The following is a 20,660-nucleotide window of genomic DNA, read 5'->3' as shown; positions in this document are numbered from 1 at the left end:
ATTGTTTTTGCTTGGGCTTTGTTCCCTTAGAATATTGTGACGTATTCGTTCTGAGTTTGGATAGATTCGACGCTTGTGGAGGCTAATTTAATAGGCAAAGGTATCGCGAGCTAGAGAATTAGCCGGTTCGAGGTGAGTAATGATTGTAAATGATGTCCTGAGGGTTTGAAACCCCGGATTGCACATCGTAGTGCTATATTGAGGTGAGACACGCGTTTTATGATGAGCGTGGGGTCATTTACTATTGGGGATTATGACTTGGTCCATTGCGATTGATGATTTTACTGCGCATTTGAGTGAAACTTGTTTGTTATCATCATGGTTTGGGCTGATTTCCATATTTGGGCTTCGTGCCAACTATTTGAATCCTCCAAGGATTTTCATCACTGTTTTCTAACTGTATTGATTCATTACTTGAACTCAGTCCTGTTGTTTTCCACTGTATTACAACTCAGCCACTTTTACTCAGTTTTGACACTTAAATGATATTTTCTAAACGATGTTTTGGGCTGAGCACTGCTGTTTTACAAATGCCCGAGGGGCTTGTGATGATTTTCTGACTGAGTGCGGTCGAGAGCCAGATGTGAGGATATATTGAGTGATATGAGGCCGAGAGCCTCAGATACATTTATATGCCACGAGGTGGCTTGAGTGATGTGAGGCCGAGAGCCGAGAGATGATGCCACGAGATGGCTTGATATTGCGCTTGGGCCGTAAGGGGCCCATCCGGAGTCTGCACTCTCCCAGTTAGCGCGGGTACCCATTCTGATCTGATAGTGAGCCCGAGGGGCTGATATTGTTTTGAGAATGAGCCCGAAAGGCTGAAATTGATCTGAGAGTGAGCTCGAGGGGCTGGTACTGTTCCGAGTGTTTAATACTTTGCCTGAGGGGGGAATTTCTACTTGGTATTTACCTGTCAATTACCTGTTTTACTTGTTAAAAAGGAATTTTACTTGACTTCTTCACTGATTTACTATTTTAAGTGATTTTTCTGCTTTGGTATAGAATGATTTGTGCTTTTACGTGTTTTCTTGCTTTCAACCATTATTTATATTTATTACTTACTTTACTTCCTGTACCTTGTGTACAGATTCAGGTATTTGTACACCCGGTAGCGGGTTTTGGCTGATCGGAGGCAGAGTCATCAGAGTTTAGCAATGTAGTTGTCGACGTTTGCAGCATTGCTTCTCTCTCTATTGAGTCATTAGTCTATAGATGCTCGTGATTTGTGACATGCCGGTTAGGGTTGTGTCGGGTTGGATTTTCTTTTCGCATTATTATTAATATTTCCGCTATTCGGTATTGTTAAATTATGTTTAGACTATTTTTATGTTGATTAACTGCTTTAAAAGTTGAATTGGGTTTAATTGGTTGGCCTTGTCTTCACGAGAGGCGCCATCACGACCGAGTTCAGGGTTAGGGTCGTGATGCACATTTGTGGTCGCAAAAGCGACACCGCAGAAGTGGCCAAGCTGATCGCAGAAGTGGAAAGTCATCTGAGCAAAGGTGTTCTTTTAGAAGCTGGATTTGGTTCATTTTTCATCTCATTTTCTTCCAAGGGAGCCGACCTTGGAGCAATTTTGGAGTGCTACCTTCATCATCTATTATGGGGTAAGTGATATCTTCTCATTGTGAGTTAAATACATGAATTATGCATGGATTGAAACATGAAAATTAGTAGAATTTGAGGTTTTGGTAGAAAACCTAGAATTTGGTTTTTGGATTTTTGACCACGAAATTGGATGTGGAATTGAGAATAAATCATATATTTTAGTTCGTAATGTTATGGGTAATGTTTATCTTCAAAATAATTTGAAATCTGAGCACGTGGGCCCAGGGTTGATTTTATAGATTTTTCTAGCGGAGTTGGGAATTTTTATAGATTGATTAATTATGGGTATTAAAGTATATTTTGATTGATTTACACGTTTCTTGACAAGTTTTGGATGGACAGCCATTAGTTCGAGATGTTAGAGAGGCTTTGGAGCCGGTTATGGGACTTCGGAGCAAGGTAAGTCTCCTTTTTAACCTTGTGACGGGGAAACTACCCCTAGGTGACATAATTGTTTGTGCAACTAGTTGTGGGTGCTACGTACGTACGACGTGACAAGCGTCCATACATAGCTAAAGAATGTTTATGTTTAGGTAGACTTAGGAACTTAACATGTATTAATTGAATTATTTGAACTCATTCTGCTGGCTTAATTAATTAAATTTTATAATTGAAATCAATTTATCAAATATATATTTATATATATATATATTGGCAATGGGTATTTTCTGAGCTAATGATTTAGAATATGATGGGAGAAATTGAAATCGTTTAAATAAATTTTGGAAGATTGTGTTAGTTATAGATTTACCTCACTACTACTGTTATACTTCTTATTTGTCTATGATCTACCATATTGCTTTATTTGACTAAGTGTCGATATCGACCTCTCGTCACTACTTCTTCGGGTTTAGGCTAGATACTTACTAGGTACACATTGATTTACGTACTTATGCTGCACTTCTGCACTAAATGTACATGATCTGACAGGTTCATTTGATGATCATCTTGGCGCGTAGGCGAAACTGTTGAGGAGACTTCGTGTGAGTTGTATCCCAGGCTACGCATCGCAGTACACAAAGTCTCTATCGTACTATTTATTTTATCCTGTCTTATTTACATTCTAGACAGATGTTGTATTATTATTGTACTCCTTAGTAAATACTCATGCACTTGTGACAACGGGTTTTGGGAATATACTAGTTGGTGCTTACGTTTTGTATATTATCATCACCTTTCATTTCTCTTATAAACTATAAATTTTGTACATTCCCGCGGGTTTAAAAGTGTAACTTTCCTTTCTTATTAAAATTTATGATTTCGAAAGTAACAAAATGAGTAATTAAATTGATAATCACCATTAGCTTGCCTGACGGCGGCGTTCGGCACCATCACGACCTATAGTGGATTTTGGGTCGTGACATTTATGAGCTGATAGAGGTCGTGAATATCTATCAACACAATTTGAAGAATTGTGTAATGAAAATAGTGTAGTAGAGAGAAGGAATATAACACTATTGGACATGACAAGGTCCATGATGTCACATGTAAATTTATCTATCTCCTTTTGGGGAGATGTGTTAGAGAATGCAGCCAACATATTGAATAAAGTATCTTCGAAATCAGTTTCTTCCACTCCTTATGAGCTTTAGATCAATCATAAACCAACCTTGAATGATTTACGACCTTGTGGTTATGATGTATATGTAAAAGATTCTATTAGTAATTTTAAAAAATTAGATCCAAAAGGCAAGAAATATATATTTATAAGAAATATATCAATAAAGACTATTGCATTTATGTGAAGAAATCCAATGGGATTTTTTGTAATCTTTCTCTTTACGTAGATGATACTTTATTGACCGAAAATAATTTGGAATATTTTAAAACTATCAAATCATGGCTTTAAAAGTCATTTGACAAGTAACATATGAGTGATACAGTCTATAACCTTGGAGTTAAGACCAAAAGAAACAGTTCCAAGAAGTTATTGAGTGTATCTCAAGAAACTTAAATAAAGAAGATTTTGGAGCGCTTTCGCATGAATAATTGCAAATCCAAGGATATTCTATGAGAGAGAGGTAAATCTTTAAGCCTTCAAATGTGTCCAAGGACTGAAAATGAAAAGAAAGACATGTCTCGAGTACCATACTCAATTATTGTCAGGAGCTTGATATATGTTATCGTATGTATTCATCCAGACATTTGTTATGTCAAAGGTCTGTTAGTAGGTAGCAATCCATTCTGGTAAAGATCATTGAAAAGTTCGGAAGAGAATTTTTAAATACCTAAAGGGAACTACATATTATTCAGTATGTTATTGTGAAAATGATTTAAACTTGAGAGGCTATACAAATACTAAATGGACTGGTGATCGAAATAATAGAAAATCATCATTTGGTTATGCTTTATTACTTAATGGAGGTACTATTTCATGAAAAATTAAGAAACAAACTTGTACAGCCATTTTGACGATAGGAACTGAGTTTGTGGCTTGTGCATCTGCAGTACAAGAAGTTGTTTGATTGAAAAGATTCTTTGAGTATTTGGATATTACAATGAACTTTCAGGATCTCATGACTCTATATTTTGATATTCAAGCAATTATTTCATACACAAAGGATCCTAAGTATCATAACAAAACCAAAAACATTGACATCTAATATAGCTTTGTGAGAGACATAGTGGCAACTGGCGAAATAAATTGTAACGACCCGACTGGTCGTTTCAAGATTTGTAGCCCCATTCCCCCATTTACTTCTTCTTTTGTGCTTTATAGCTGTTATGAAACTTGCAGGATTAGTCAGCTCGGGCTCGAAAGGATTTCCGGGTGAATTGAGACACATAGTCTCATAATGGAGAGCTTAAGTTGAAATGGTTGTCCGGATGTTGACTTATGTGGATTGGGTTGCACACCGCAACGAGCCTTAGGGTTGTATATGTGAGTCGGACTGCATGCTGCAATGAACCTTATGGCTATATATATATTTATGAAATTGGGCTGCACGCTCCAGCGATATAGCGCTTGGGCTATAGGATCCCCTTCGAAGTCTGTACACACCCCCAGTGAGCACAGGTAAGTGCTGAGCTATTGAGAAAGATTGAATGATTGTTGCTCCGAGAGGATGCTCTTGATTTCAGTATTGTTGCACTTCGCTGCAATATATCACTGTCTGAAATTTTTCTAAAGGATGTTATATTCTATTTTACTTGAATTCGATATAAGTAACTGATTTGGCCTAAATTGTCGAACTTGAAATCATGCCTATTTTCCTAGGTTGAAATTACAGAAATTGAACTATAATTTCAGAGCTTGTCACTACATTCCGTACTTTATTTAGTATTGTTACTTACTGAGTTAGTTTTAATCACACTACACCCTACACTTCGTGTGCAAATCCATGTGTTTACGAACACGGTAGGTGTTGATTTCATTGTGCAGTCGATCTTCTCGGAGATTCCAAGGTAGTTGCCCAACACTTCGCAGACCTTGTTTCTCCTTCCCTATCTTTCACTTTTTATTTTATGTAGTTTCAAACTATTAAGATAGTGTATTCCAGACTTGTGACATTTAGATGGTCATGTACTCAGTGACACCCTGATGTTTGGGGGTTTCCGAGTTATATTTTGGGTTTCTACCCCATTTGTGAAAATTTATGTTATTTAAAATTACTTTGATTCATTTTTTGTTAAATGTTGGGAATATTTTGCAAATGTCGCTTTCCTAGTAACCATGTTAGGTTCCATCACGACAGGTTAGGATTTTGGGTCGGGACAAGTTGGCATCAGAGCCTAGGTTGCATAGGCCTCATGAGTCATGAGCAGGCTTAGTAGAGTCTTCCGAAGACGCTTGTACTTATCTTCGAGAGGTTGCCGAACCCTTAGTAAACCTCACATTCTTATATTCTTGGCGTGCATATTTGTTGATTCCAGTGTCTAAACTTTTGTTATTCTATTCTCTCACAAATGGTGAGGACACGTACTACCGGACAGGATGGACAACCACCACTACCACCAATTATGGCTGCGATAGGCCAAGGTCGCGGTAGGGGCAGGGGTGCAGCTCGCACAACAGCTAGGGCAACACCTGCAGATCCACCAGTTGCCCCAGTTCAGGAGCAGGTTCCAGTTATGGATGAGCCAATGGGGCCAGCTCAGACACCACTATGGCCATTGTGATTCTAGGCATTCAGGGGGCCTTAGCTCAGATTCTAACAGTGTGCACCACTCTTGCTCAGGCGGTCTCTGTTCTAGCTGCACCAGCCACTTCTCATGCCGGGAGAGGTACTCAGACTCCCACCACCCGCACAATAGAGCATGTGATATAGGGACTCCAGACACCGGGGGCACTACCAGCCCAGCCGGTTGCAGCTGCTCAGGCCCATGTAGTCCCTATTATGGATGATGATGAGCATAGGAGATTGGAGAGGTTTGAGAGGCTCCAACATCCATCTTTCAGTGGGGCAAAGTCGGAGTATGTCTAGGGTTTCTTGGATAAGTGTCAGAAGATTCTTTGTACAGCAGGTATTCTAGAGACCAGTGGGATCTCGCTCATTGATTTTCAGTTTACTGGGACTGCCTTTAGATGGTGAAAGGCTTATGAGTGGTGCGGGTCGGTCGGTGCAACACCATTTACATGGCTGTCAAGATGACATGTTTATGACGTAGTACGAGATAAGGTTTTCTGAGTTGGCCCGTCATGCAGTTTGGTTAGTTTTCACTGATAGGGAGAGGATTAGGAGGTTCATTGATGGCCTCACATATCAGTTGCGGTTGTGACTCGGGAGAGGTTATTTGGTGCTACTTTCAATAAGGTTGTTGATATTGCTCGGCAGATAGAGATGGTCCACTATCAGGAGCGGGGTGAGAGGGAGGCCAAGAGGCCTTGTGGATCGGGATGTTTCAGCAGTGTTCCTTTTAGGCACCAGTTCTGCCACGGCAGGGGTTGTCCTTACATGCATGCTCAGACAGCTCATCTAGTTCACCATGGTGCATCATCCAGCCACGGTACATATAATTCTCATCAGGGTCAGTCATCCCTTAGTGCCCTTCCAGCTTAGAGTTCGTCCCGTGCTCCTCCAGTTCAGGTTTTGTTTATCTCGGGTATTTCTAGAAGTTATCCTAGTGCTCGGGGCTCCCTTTAGTTCCCTCCACCATTGTCAAATCGGGGTTTCTATGAGTGTGGGGAGCTTCGTCATATTAAGAGACAGTTTTCCCGCCTCTTGGGAGGTCCAGCTCAGTAGAGGAGTCAGCCTACGACTTCAGCACCAGTTACTTCACCACTAACTCAGCCAGCTCGGGGTGGGGCTTAGGCAGCTAGGAGTCGCCCTGGGGGGGAGTCTGATCAGGTGGTGGCTAGACCCGATTCTATGATCTTTCTGCTAGACGAGATTCTATCGCTTCAGACATAGTAATCACAAGTATTGTCTCAGTATGCCACAGGGATGCTTCTATATTATTTGACCCTAGTTCCACTTATTCGTATGTCTCATCGTATTTTTCTCATTATCTAGATATATCTCGTGAGTCCTTAGTTTCATCTGTTCATGTATCTATGCGAGTGGGTGTCACGACCCCGGTTCGCCCTCCGTGAACCATCATGACGACACCTAGTCTCTACAAGTAGGTAAGCCTGAGAAATGCGGAAAATAACAAAACTTGTGGAAGAAATAATTAAAAGCCAAATAAGCGAATGAAAAAGTATTTAAAATGACGCTCGGCATATACAATAAAACTTCTCGAAAACTAACAACATTTTCTAAAACTCGGAATCTTAAGAAACTACAAGCCTTGGAATGTCTACCAGTGTCTAACTCCAGAATATCTAACAAAGAAAAGAAAATACAGAATGGCTAATATAATAGGGAGAGTAGAAAGGGACTCATTGGTCTGCAGACATGAAAGATATACCTCGAAGTCTCTGGAACAGTCGCCTCGCCTCAAGGGTGATAGGACTGAGTCAAAGTACCTGGATCTGCACATGAAAAATATGCGCAGAAAGGGCATGAGTACACCATAGCGGTACACAATAAGTGCCAAGCCTAACATCGGTCGGGTAGTGAACAGGAAGGTTAGGGCCCTACTAAGGTTAAATAAAATATAAAGTTCGACAGTGTAGAATAGATCAGTACAAATAAGTACAACAGTAAAAGTAACACAAGATATAAAAGAGCAACAACAACTATTATAGAGGCAAGGTAAACACAGAAAGAAATAAGGCTCAGCACCAAAATAACAATCAGGGATCTCCAGGATACCGTCCTGTAGTTCCAATTATACATATCCAATGGATCTCCCGGGATCCCGTCCCGTAGCCCAACTCATAGTGCGTGGGGATCTACCGGAATCCCGTTCCATAGTCCCAAATGTAAATACCCAGTACTGGGGGAATCTACTGGGTGCAGTCATGTAGTTCCATATAACTGTGCAAGGGGATCTACCAAAATCCCACATATGTAGTCCCAAATAAAAAGACAAGGGGGAGCTACCGGAATCCCACATCCATAGTCCCAAATAAACAGACAAGGAGGAGCTACCGGAATCCCACATCCTTAGTCCCAAATGTAATTACACAACAGCATCAGGAAAATATTTAGAAATGTCAATCTCATATAAAGGCAAATAAGTAATTCTAGAATAGCATGCTGCACGGAATTAAGGTAAAGCAGTTTGAGCGAATAAGGCAATTAAAACACTTAGACATGCTTTCCTAAGCTAGCAACAGGCTTTATATGCAGGTAATATAAACAGGAAAAGAAACATACTAGTATTTACTTAATGAAAATAGGATTTTCAACAATTAGCACAAGTGCGCACTCATCACCTCACGTACAAGGCATTTCAATTAACAGTAATACCAAATCCTAAGGGGAAGGTCCCCCACAAAAGGTTAAGCAAGTCACTTACCTCGAACCAACTCAAATCAATCTGAACCATGCTCTTGCCAAGAAAACTCGACTCCACATGGCTCAGATCTATTCAATTCAATTTCAAAATGTAAATAACACTTTAAGTAACTCATTCTACAAAGAAATTCTAAGCTAATATGCGAAATTACGTAAAATGACCAAAATTCCCCTCAAGCCCACTACAAGTGTGATGCCCTTCTCGCATCTGCGACTCTAATTCCACTTCTGAGATTTCTCTGCCGCTTCTGCGACTCTCCACCTACGGGACCCAACCGCACGTGCGGTTATGACAGATATCAGTAGCTTTAGCTACTTCAAACCACTTTCGATTCTTCCGACAACCATCCGAAATCATCCCGAGGTCCCCAGGACCTCAACCAAAAGCACAAACAAGTCTAATACCACTGTCCAAACTTATACCAATCCATAAAATACCTAAAACAACATCGAATCGACGAATCAACCACAGATTCAAGCCTAAGAACTCCAAAACTCTAAAAATACAATTTTGATCAAAATGTCTATCAAACCTTGTCCGAACGACCTAAAATTTTGCACACATGTCACATTCAAACTACAGAGATACTCCAACTTCCGGAATTCAATTCCTACCCTCGGATTAAAATATCACTATCGAATCGGAAACTTCAAAATTTGACTTTTAGCATTTCAAGCCTAAATTACATACGGACCTCCAAAAAACCATCAAAACATGCTCCCAAACCCAAAATCACCAAACGAATCTAACGAAATCATCGGAATTCCATTCCGAGGACGTCTTCACACTATTCCATCTATGGTCAAATTTCCAACACTTAAGCTCTCATATAGGGACTAAGTGTCCCAGAACTCTCCGAAACTCAAAATCGAATGTCCTGCCAAATCAAAATAGCAGAAATAAACACGGGGAAAACAGTTAATAGGGGATCAGGGCATTAATTCTTAAGATGACCGGCCGGGTCGTCACAATTGGTCATACTATTTTTATGGACCTTGTATATCGGTCATATGTAGTGACTACTAGGGGATTGGAGACTAGAGTTGATCTCTTTCTGCTTAATATGGTTGATTTTGACGTGATCTTGGTATGGATTGGTTGTCTCCATGTTATGCTATCCTGGATTATCACGCTAAGATCGTGATGATGGCGATGCCGGGGTTTCCACGGATTGAGTGGCGAGGTTCTCTAGACTATATTCCCAGTAGAGTGATTTCATACTTGAAGGCCCAGCGGATGGTTGGGAAGGGTTGTTTATTTTATTTAGCCTTTTTGAGGATGTTGGTGTTGATACCCTACAATTGATTCTGTTCCGCTGGTGCAAGATTTTTCGGATATGTTTCTTGCAGACCAATCGGGCATGCCACCTATAGGGATAATGACTTGGTGGTAGGCACTTAGCCCATTTCTATTCCTTTGTATCATATGGAAGTAGCTGAGTTGAAGGAGCAGCTTTAGGAACTCCTTGATAAGGGGTTTGTTAAGCCTAATGTGTCACCTTGGGGTGCACCGACTCTGTTTGTGAAGAAGAAGGATGGTACTATAAGAATGTACATTGATTATAGGCAGTTGAACAAAGGTACAATCAAGAACAAGTAGCCTTTGCCGTACATAGATGATATGTTTGACCAACTTTAGGGAGCGAGGGCGTTCTTCAATATTGATTTGAGGTCTGGTATCACTAGTTGAAGATTTGGGACTTGGATATTCTAGAGGCAGCCTTCAGGACCCGTTACAGTAATTATGAGTTCCTTATAATGTCTTTTGGGCTGATCAACGCCCCAGCAACATTCATGCATCTGATGAACTGTGTATCTGAGCCTTACCTCAACCCGTTTTTCATAGTGTTCATTGATGATATCCTGGTGTACTCTCGTAGCTAGGAGGAGCATGCTCAACATTTGAGGGTTATGTTGCAGCGGTTGAGAGAGCGAAGCTTTATGCCAAGTTCTCCAAGTGTCAGTTTTGGCTCAGTTTAGTGGCGTTCATGGGGCATGGTGTCCAGTGAGGGGATTCAGATAGATCCGAAAAAGATAGAGACGGTTCAGAGTTGGCTCAGACCGTCCTCAGCTACAGAGATTTGGATCTTTCTTAGGTTGGCTGGTTATTACCATCGCTCCGTGCATGGTTTCTCGCCTATTGCATCACCCTTGACCAAATTGATCCAAAAAGGTGCTCTTTTCAGGTGGTCGGATGAGTGTGAGGAGTACTTTCAGAAGCTCAAGACTGCCTTCACCACAGCTCCAGTTCTAGTTCTACCTTCAGATTTTGGTTCTTATACAATGTATTTTGATGCTTCTCGGATTGGTATTGGGTGTGTCTTGATGCAGGAGGATAGAGTGATTGCTTATGATTCACGCCAGTTGAAGCCTCATGAGAATGACTACCCTGTTCATGATTTGGAGTTGGATGTCATTGTTCCTGTATTGAGGATTTGGAGGCACTATCTTTATAGTGTGTCTTGTGAGGTATTTACGGATCATCCGAGCTCTAGCACTTGTTCAAACAGAAGGATCTAAATTTGAGGCAGCGGACATGGTTGGAACTACTAAAGTATTATGATATTTCTATTCTGTATCATCCTAGGAAGGCCAATATGGTGGCCGATGCCTTGAGTAGAAAGGCAATGACTATGGGTAGCCTTGCATTCATTCCTATTGGAGAAAGACCTCTTGCAGTTGATGTTCAAGCCTTGGCCAACCTTTTTGTGAGATTAGATGTTTCGGAGCCCAGTCGGGTTCTAGTTTGTGTGCTTTCTTGGTCTTCCTTATTTGATCGCATCAGAGGGCGCCAAGATGATGATCCTTATTTGCTTGTCCTCAAGTACACGGTTTATCACAGTGATGCCAGAGATGTGACTATTGGAGATGATGAGGTGTTGAGGATGCACGATCTGATATGTATGCCAAATGTAGATGGGCTACGTGAGTTGATTCTTGAGGAGGCCCACAGCTCGCAGTATTTCATTCATTCGGGTGCTGCTAAGATGTACCAGCACTTGAGGCAGCATTATTGGTGGAGGAGGATGAAGAAAGATATAGTGGTATTTGTAGCTCGGTGTCTAAACTGTCAGCAGATAAAGTATGAGCACCAGAGACTGGGTGGATTGCTTTAGAGGATAGAGATTCTAGAGTGGAAATGGGAGTGGATCACTATGGATTTTGTAATTGGTCTCCCATGGACTTCGAGGAAGTTCGATGCTATTTGGGTGATTGTGGATCGGCTGAACAAGTCCATGCACTTCATTCCAGTTGGTACTACTTATTCTTCAGAGTGGTTGGTTGAGATTTACATCTGAGAGATTGTACGTCTTCAAGGTGTGCCAGTTTCCATCATTTTAGATCGGTGCATGCAATTTACATTGCAGTTTTGGAGAGTCATGCAGCGAGAGTTGGGCACCCACGTTGAGTTGAGCACAACATTTAAAGGATATGACTTCAGTGAAGGTACAGTGGAGATTTCAGCCCATTGAGGAGGCTACTTGGGAGATTGAGCGGGAGATGCAGAGTAGATATCCATGCCTATTTGAGACTCCAGGTATGTTTCTACACTCGTTCGAGGACGAATATTTGTTTAATAGGGGGAGGATGTAATGATTCGACCGGTCGTTTCGAGAGTTGTAGCCTCGTTCCCCCATTTACTACTTTTGTACTTTATATTTTTTATGTGACTTGCCATGTTAGTCAGTTTGGGTCCGGAAAGATTATGGGGTGAATTGAGACATTTAGTCTCATAATGGAAAACTTAAGTTGAAATGGTTGACTGGATGTTGACTTACGTATAAACGACTCCGTAATGGAGTTTTGATAGTTCTGTTAGCTCCGTTGGGTGATCTGGACTTAGGAGCATGTCTGGAATGTGATTTGGAGGTCCGTAGTGGAATTAGACTTGAAATGGCGAAAGTTGAAATTTTGGAAAACTTTGACCAGGAATGGACTTTTTTATATCTGCGTCGGATTCAAATTTCGGAAGTTGGAGTAGGTCTGTGATGTCATTTGGCTTGTATGAAAAATTTGGGGTGAATCGGACGTGATTTGATAGGTTTAGGCATCCGTTGTAGAAATTAGAAGTTTCAAAGTTTATTAGAGCTGGATCAATGTACGATTTGTGTTTTTGATGTTGTTTAAGGTGATTTGAGGGTGCGACGAAGTTCGTATTCTGTAATAGGACTTGTTAGTATGTTTGGTTGAGGTCTCGGGGGCCTCGGGTGGATTTTGGGTGGTTATGAGATAAAGTTTTGAACTTAAGGAATTACTAAAGATTTGCAGCTGCTAGTGTAATCCCACATGCAGAGTGAGAACCGCATGTGCGAGCTTGCAGAATCGAGCAATTCATCCCAGATGTGGGCAGGCATGGCTGGGGCTGTGATCGCAGAAGTGACAGGTAGTCGCAGAAGCGGGCCCGCACCTGCGGGTGTTTGATCGTAGAAGCATAAGGGCGCTTGGTGAGGAATCTTCGCAGAAGCGGACAACTCCTCACCGAAGCGTGTCTGCAGAAGAGGACTGGACACTGCAGAAGCATAAGAAGCCGCAGATAAGGTTAAATGAACCGCAGAAGCAGTTTAGCTGGGTAGAATTAAGAACACAGGGTTCGCGATTTTCTTCATTTTCAAATATTTTGAGCTTGATCTAAGGCGATTTTGGAGAGGGTTTTCAAAGGGATTCTTGAGGTAAGTCCCTTGGGCTCGTTTTTTATCAATAATCTTGTATCCCCATTGATGTTCCCACCTAGTATTTGTATTTTTGAGGTGTAATTTGGGGGTTTGAGGCTTGGGACTTGAAGAGTTGATATTAGGGATTTGAGTGGCGATTTGGTATCGGATTTCGATGAAGTTTGTATGGCTAGGCTCGAGGTTGAATGTGCTTCTAGGTTTTGTGACTTTTGTTGGATTGCAAGACGTGGGCCGGGGGGGCCGTCTTGAAGCTGATTTCGGTTTGTTGATTAATAATCTCATATTTTCTTGTGGAATTGATTCCTTTAGGCTGTATTGATTGTATTGTACTGCTTGTGGCTAGATTCGGGATATTTGGAGGCCGATTTGCAAGGGAAATGCATATTAGAGTAGAGTTTTGCTCGGACTTGAGGTAAGTAACAATTCTAAATCTAGTTCTGAGGGTATGAAACCCCAGATTTTTGTGTTATGTGATTAGTTTAGAGGTGATACACATGCTAGTTGACGGACGTGTGGCTGTACACCGTAGGAATTGTCACTTGATCCATTCCTGCTAAGTTGAATAACTTGTTGTTAGCTACATCCTCTCCATGTGTTATAGATTTTGACTGCAAATCATGTTAGAAATCATGTTTAGGCTATGTGTTGGTACTGTTGGGACCCGTAGAGGTCGTGCACTTATTGAATTATATGCTAATTGTTGTCTTGTACTCAGTCACAGTTTTAATTATATATCATATCTCAGTCTCTTCTTGTTTCTGGTTGATACATTATATAAATTCTATTTGGGCCGATTTTTAAGATTTTTTAGAACCTGAGAGACCGGAGAGGTTGGTGATTGAGTTAGGGCCTGAGTGTTGAGCTGTGAGGGATATGTATATATGTAGATCGGGCTGCACGCCGCAACGAGCCTTAGGGTTGTATATGTGGATCAGGTTGCACGTTGCAACGAGCCTTGTGGCTATATATATATATATATATATATATATATATATATATATATATATATATATATATATATATATATATATTTATTTATCGGATCGACTTACACGCCGCAAAGATATAGCGCTTGGGATGAAGGATTCCCTCCGGAGTCTGTACACACCCCAGTGAGCGCAGGTACCTATTGAGTATGAGTGTTGAGTGTCGAGTGCGGAGTGCCGAGTGTTGTGCTATTGAGAATGATTGAGTGATTATTGCTCTGCGAGGATGCTCTTGATTTCATTATTGTTGTACTTAGATGCCATATATCACTGTTTGAAGCCACATATTACTGTTTGAATGTTTTCTGAAGGATGTTATATACTGTTTTATTTGAATTCGATATGAGGTAACTGATTTGGCCTAAATTGCCAAACTTGAAAGCATGCCTATTTTGCTATGTTGAAATTACTAAAATTGAACTATAATTGCAGAGCTCATCACTAATTTCAGTTCTTTATTTAGTATTGTTACTTGCTGAGTTGGTTGTACTCACGCTATACCCTGCACTTCATGTGCAGATCCAGGTGTTTCCAGATATGGAGGGTGTTAATTTCATCATGCAGTCGATCTTCTAGGAGATTACAAGGTATATGCCCAGCGTTTTGCAGACCTTGTTTCTCCTTCCCTATCTTTGCTTTTTATTTTATGTAATTTCGTACTATTTGCACAATGTATTCTAGATTTGTGACATTTAGATGCTCATGTACTAAATGAGACCCTGATGTTTGAGATTTTCTGCATTATATTTTGGGTTTCTACCCTGTTTGTGAAAATTTATGTTATTTAAAACTACTTTGATTCATTTTCTGCTAAATGTTGGAATATTTTGGAAATGCCGGCTTGCCTAGTACCATGTTAGGTGACATCATGATAGTTTAGGATTTTGGGCCGTGACATAAATTTACAGTAAATTCATATGCAAAGTATAATAGTTGATCCTTTTACAAAGACGATATCTAAAGACCTGTTCGAGAAATATGTTATGGCTCTTGTTTCGAACGATATGACCATGTTTATATATCTCAAAGTAATTTTATAATTATAATATGCTCATCAATATTTGACTCTTGAATTTATATTCATATCTTGTATGCATGTGATGATATTTTTATTGATAAAGTGTGTCAAACAAGTCGTGAGATTGTCTCTCTCCCACAAACAATCCCCTCTTACGTTGAGAAACATAAAGATATGAGACCTTATAAAATATGGTTAGTACAAGGTCATATTTGTCAGTCTTAACAATAAGTCAGACTTATGACTTTAACCATTCGATTATGACTTGTTTTGTAAGCTAGATGCAAGTTTCTCCAAGAAGATGGATTTGAGGATTATTGAAACGAAAAATTCGTGTTATACTTTTAAATGTGTCTAGAACAATATTTGTATGGCGTTAAGTGATTAAAAGAATGAGACACACGCACCAATATAAGGTGAGAACACCGTGACATTGTTTCATATCACGTGTGCTAGCGACCAGGTGGATAATGGGAGAATGAATCCCTGCTTCATTATTATGTGAGATCCCGAAAAACTGATATTAAATTTTACTAGAATACCTTTTAACCTTTTGATGTTTCTTCCAGTGCCAATTGATGTTGCTACTTTAGCATGTCACGAATAGTCATGAGTGACTCAGAAATGCAATGCATGTCTAGGAAAGAAATTGATTTGGAATGGAAAGATTCGAGAAGAAAGGGAAGACAACTAATAATTTAGTAATGTATTCATAGGTCGACCATTACACTTACCATGGAGGTATCAAGTGTAATTATGGACATAATGTTAAATATGAACTCGACTTCATATCTTTCGAGGATGAGACATCATATAACTAGCTGTTGGAGTAGCAGATGATGTCAGGGGTATTGCGAGTAATAAGATCCTCATGATAGTGGTGAATCATTTTCGTATGTGATTGGATTTCTACGTGGAGATCTCAGACAACCTTAATAGGTTTGGAATTTTATAGCTCTTTATGCTCGTAGGTCGTATGAACTATTTGCATGTATGAATTACGTGTGTGTAATGACCCGACCGATAATTTTGAGCATTTTCACTTTGCTCAATGGTTTGAGGGCATGAGTATCTATGTATGATGTATTATGACTTGTGTGTATCGCCAGTTTTGGTGTTCGGGTGATTTGAATTTTTAGTTTTTAACCTCAGAGCGGTGTTTTGATGGTTCTGTTAGTCCTCGATGGTGCTTTTGAACTTGGGCGTATGCCCAGATTTGCATTTAAATATTTCTAGAAGATTTCGGCACTAATTGGCGAAAGTTGGAAATTTGAAGGTTTGGAATGTTCATAAGTTTGATCGAGAGTTGACTTTGATGATATCGTGTTCAAATTATTGTTCTGGGAGTTAGAATAGGTTTTCTATGTCATTTGGAACTTGTATGCAAAATTTGGGTTCATTCTAGATTGGTTAGGCTTGAATCAGATGTTTGGTTCGAAGTTTGAAGTTCGTGAACTTAAGAGATTGATCTTGATCGATGATTTGTGATTTTGTTGATACCCAATTTTTTCCTTATATATTTTTAAATATGCATACATACTTTTAAAATATTGTACATGCATTTATAATTATGCACAAGTATTTTTACAATTTTTCTATAATTGTTAAAGACCTTAAATCAATTTATTTCTGCATTTTTAATTATATAAATATTCAATAATTATTCCTCATATTAATTTATAATGATTTAATCATCTAAATTCATCATTATGATCATATAAGTGTTCAAATACTTTAATTATATTTTTTACAAATACATTTGCATTTTTAATACTATAATTGCATATTTTGCAATAATAGCCCATACATATGCATAATTATATTATTTATAACGAAAATAATGTTTTATATTTTTATAATGCTAAGTAATTTTTTTAAATCACCTTCATGTATAAAAATTATTTTTATCATTTAATTAGATATTTATATAAATTATTATATTAATTAATTGGGTATTTAACAAATAACTCCTTTAATTATGTTTAAATTCGGACCCCCAGCCCAGCCCAATTCAAATTAAACAATCCGCCCCAGCCCAATTCCCTGTCTTACCCAACACAGAACCTCCTCTAATCGTGGTCGTTGATCTTTGAGATCAACGATAACGTTTTCCCTTTCCTTTTTAATCCAACGACCCCCCCTCCACCGCCGCCCATGTTTCCCTCTTCTTCTCCATTCTCTCTAAAACTATCCTTAACCCTAGCCGCCGTCACCCCAAAATTTCCCAAAACCCCTTCGATTCTTACCCGTTCCATGGGGTTCCTCTGTGATTTCAGGCCCCGACCGGCCTCTTACCTCTTCTAGTTGTTCGATTTTGTTGTTTTATGAAAGAATCTTGAAGAGATCCAACTCAGATTTGTTCAAAATTGTTTGTGAATCTACCTACGGTCATCTCTGTTTGTGAGTACTATCATCTTGTGTTTATGGCTCGAATCTCTGGTTCCAAACCAGATTTTCTTTCATCTCTGTCACTCTCTTAAAACCCTAGTCTCTTGCTGCTCGAATCCGTTCAGATCCTTATAGATTTGAGATAGTTTAAAGTTTATTTTGTTATTTCTCTTAAAAACCTTTCAATGTTTCTTATTATTAACCGATTTTTTTTGTCTTCTCTAAAACTATGGTTTCACCCTTTAGGTTTCTGAAAAATATTAAATGTTTTAAGTGTTTAACCCTAATTTCTTTGTTTGTTCGACTAATTCTCATGACTATGTTTTTTACCCTAGGGTTTTGATCTCTAACGGGTTTTCTATGAAAATGCTTAGACATTTAAATGCTTTCAACTATGTTTTTCTTCTTTACTATTTCGACCGATTCTTTTGAGTTTCATCTCTATGCCTTTGACATATTCAAAGGTTTTGATTCTCTGACTATTTATCTTGTTGTCTTTTTCCCGTTCCCTTTAACTTTGTCAATTAAGTTGATTAATTGATTTACTTACCTAAACTAGGGTTTGAATTTAGTACCCATATTTCCTTATTTAAAGTTTTACTTGTTCCTACCTTATTATTGGCTTGATTGTGTGTCTTGATTCCTAATTGATTCCGGAAACTGTTTCTTACCATATTAACCTTGCTCTTAATTACGAATTGATTCTGTGGTAGATTTTTCCTTAAATTAAGTGGCACTTATTTGATTTTATCCTCTTAATTGATTCCTGACTGATTGCTAATTGACTTTTCATACTTTATGTATGTGTGATTGATTCATTACCTTATGTGGCCTATCTTATTGCATGCTATAAAAACCTTCTTATTCTGATTTTCAACACAGACTCACACTTAGACGAACACTCATAAAGAAGCACCCACACACACACACAAAAGATCTTGCTCTCATTCTGTTACACTCCGAAGTATTACGTGGATGTTATACCCCGTAGTAAAATGAGGATTGATTATGATGTTAAAATAACATATGCTAGCATGTATTTATGTATAATACACATGATTAGCATAATATGGGTCCTACAATTAGTAGAGAAATGTTGAGGTGCTTATGAGTATATATGTTTTCTTTGTAAAATATCTATTGCCAAGTAAAGACAAATGTTGCCTCTTCACCTCCAAGGACCTTAGTCATTACAAATTTATGTATATCCAATCTTTATATTTAAGGAGGTCATTTAGGAGTTGTTGCACATCATACAATTCATATAAACCCCATCTCAAACAATTAGGAGCCATTTACAATTTCACCTTATGGGCAGCTCCCTCTAAGGCAATTCTTTTGCAATTTTCCTCTTGGTTTGGGAAGTTTTGTGGGTAAAGGTGTTGGGAAAGGCTTATCTCCAGTTCATATTATCCATTTTCTTCAAATAATTAAGCTAAGAATTCAATAATCCTTCTAGATAAGTTTGTCTTCAACTTGGAGAAATTCACTTTAAAATCTTATTGATATAGAAATAAAGGTTCTTACAGTGTTTTTTAGGAGGATTTGGTTGTGTTGAAGGGATTGAAATATAGTTATAAATAGTTATATGTGTTGATATTCTTTCTGGTCAAGGTAATATCATACTCTTCTCCATGTTTTTGAGGTCATTTGTATCATAGTTTGGTTATTGATGAAGTGTTGTAGTTGTTGAATGATTTTGAGTAGTTCCTTAAGGTATCCTATGGCTGAAAATTGTGATGTATAGTTGTTTGTGATTATGGTTGTGTTGTGAGTAGAGGAGAATAGCAAGTACTGTTAAATTGCCATTTGTAGGATGAAATGAAGCTTACGCACCCTAAGTGTTCGATAAAATGTCGTCGTTAATCCAATTCTTGGTTTATTGATTCGATTGTGATCCAAATCATTTATACAATGTAGATTATCATCGACGAGACAAGAGGGATTGCTCTAATGGTAAGCAACCTCCACTTCCAACCAAGAGGTTGTGAGTTCGAGTCTCCCCAAGAGCAAGGTGGGAAGTTCTTGGAGGGAAGGATGTCGGGGGTCTATTTGGAAATAGCCTCTCTACCCCAGGATAGGGGTAAGGTCTGCGTACATACTACCCTCCCCAGAGTCCACTAAGTGGGATTATACTGGGTTGTTGTTGTTGTTGTAAATTATCATCCGTAGAGCGTACAGGAACTCGTGGGCTACTGCTAGCCAAGCAACAGAGGTATGTTAAGGCTATCCCTTCTTTCATTTGGCATGATCCATACGACACAAACCAAATGAGCAAATGCACAACTTCCACAAATGACTCTATTCATTAAAGTATTAAAAATGCCTACGTTCTTGAATTCCCATGTGTCCTATTATTTTATCCTCTATTCATGGGTCTCATAAAATACGTAAGTTGAAAAAGTTTACTTCATGATATTACTCAAAGACATAATGGTCTTATGACATTCCGAAAGATTTTATTAACGTACTTCTCATGCATTGCATTCATGTATATTGACCCATGACCAAATGGTGTTATATACGCGTATATATGTATATTATATGTATATAGAATATGGAAAATGTTACGGCGTTATATATGCACCACCACCTGATCAGCTGGTATACGTTGATGATTTCTCCCAAAGTGGCCGAGATGATATGATGGGATGCCCTCAGAGGCTGATGATGTTATGAAACATGTACCTATATACGACATGACATTCATACGCATATGCATGACACTATCAGTATTTCATGATTTACAAAGTTTTTTAGACTTATAGGTTGAGTTATTTACTCTATATTTCCTCCATGTCTGTTATGTACTTATTTATGTGTCTTATATACTCGGTACATTATTCGTACTGACGTCCGTTTTGCCTGGGGGTACTGCATTTCATGTCCGCAGGTCCCGATAGACAGGTTGAGAGCCCTCCAAGTAGGCTTTAAGCTCAGTAGAAGATGTTGGTGCGCTCTATTTGCTTCGGAGTTGCTTGTTTGGTCAGTATGATTAGTATATGCATTGATTGGTTTGGCGGGGTTTTGTCCCAACCTTTATAATGTTATGTATTCTTAGAGGCTTGTAGACAGATGTCATGTATACGGATTCTTGTATGGCCTTGTCGGCCTATGTATAAGTTTGGATTACATGTT

General features: G+C 39.0%; 1 protein-coding gene across 1 annotated transcript in view; it reads left to right on the top strand.

Moving 5' to 3' along the window:
* Positions 1 to 10,452: 10,452 nt before the first annotated feature.
* Positions 10,453 to 20,660, top strand: part of LOC138873295 (uncharacterized) — a 54,145-nt gene continuing 43,937 nt past the window's right edge. The window contains exons 1-2 of the mRNA XM_070151745.1: positions 10,453 to 10,898; positions 11,045 to 11,501. Of these exons, the coding sequence (XP_070007846.1) occupies positions 10,453 to 10,898; positions 11,045 to 11,501 (903 nt within the window). The remainder of the gene's footprint in view (positions 10,899 to 11,044; positions 11,502 to 20,660) is intronic.

This window comes from Nicotiana sylvestris, chromosome 7 (genome assembly GCF_000393655.2).
Source record: "Nicotiana sylvestris chromosome 7, ASM39365v2, whole genome shotgun sequence".
Lineage (NCBI taxonomy): Eukaryota > Viridiplantae > Streptophyta > Magnoliopsida > Solanales > Solanaceae > Nicotiana > Nicotiana sylvestris.
Note: the sequence above shows the minus strand (reverse complement) of the source record. Positions and strands in the feature narration are given on the sequence as shown.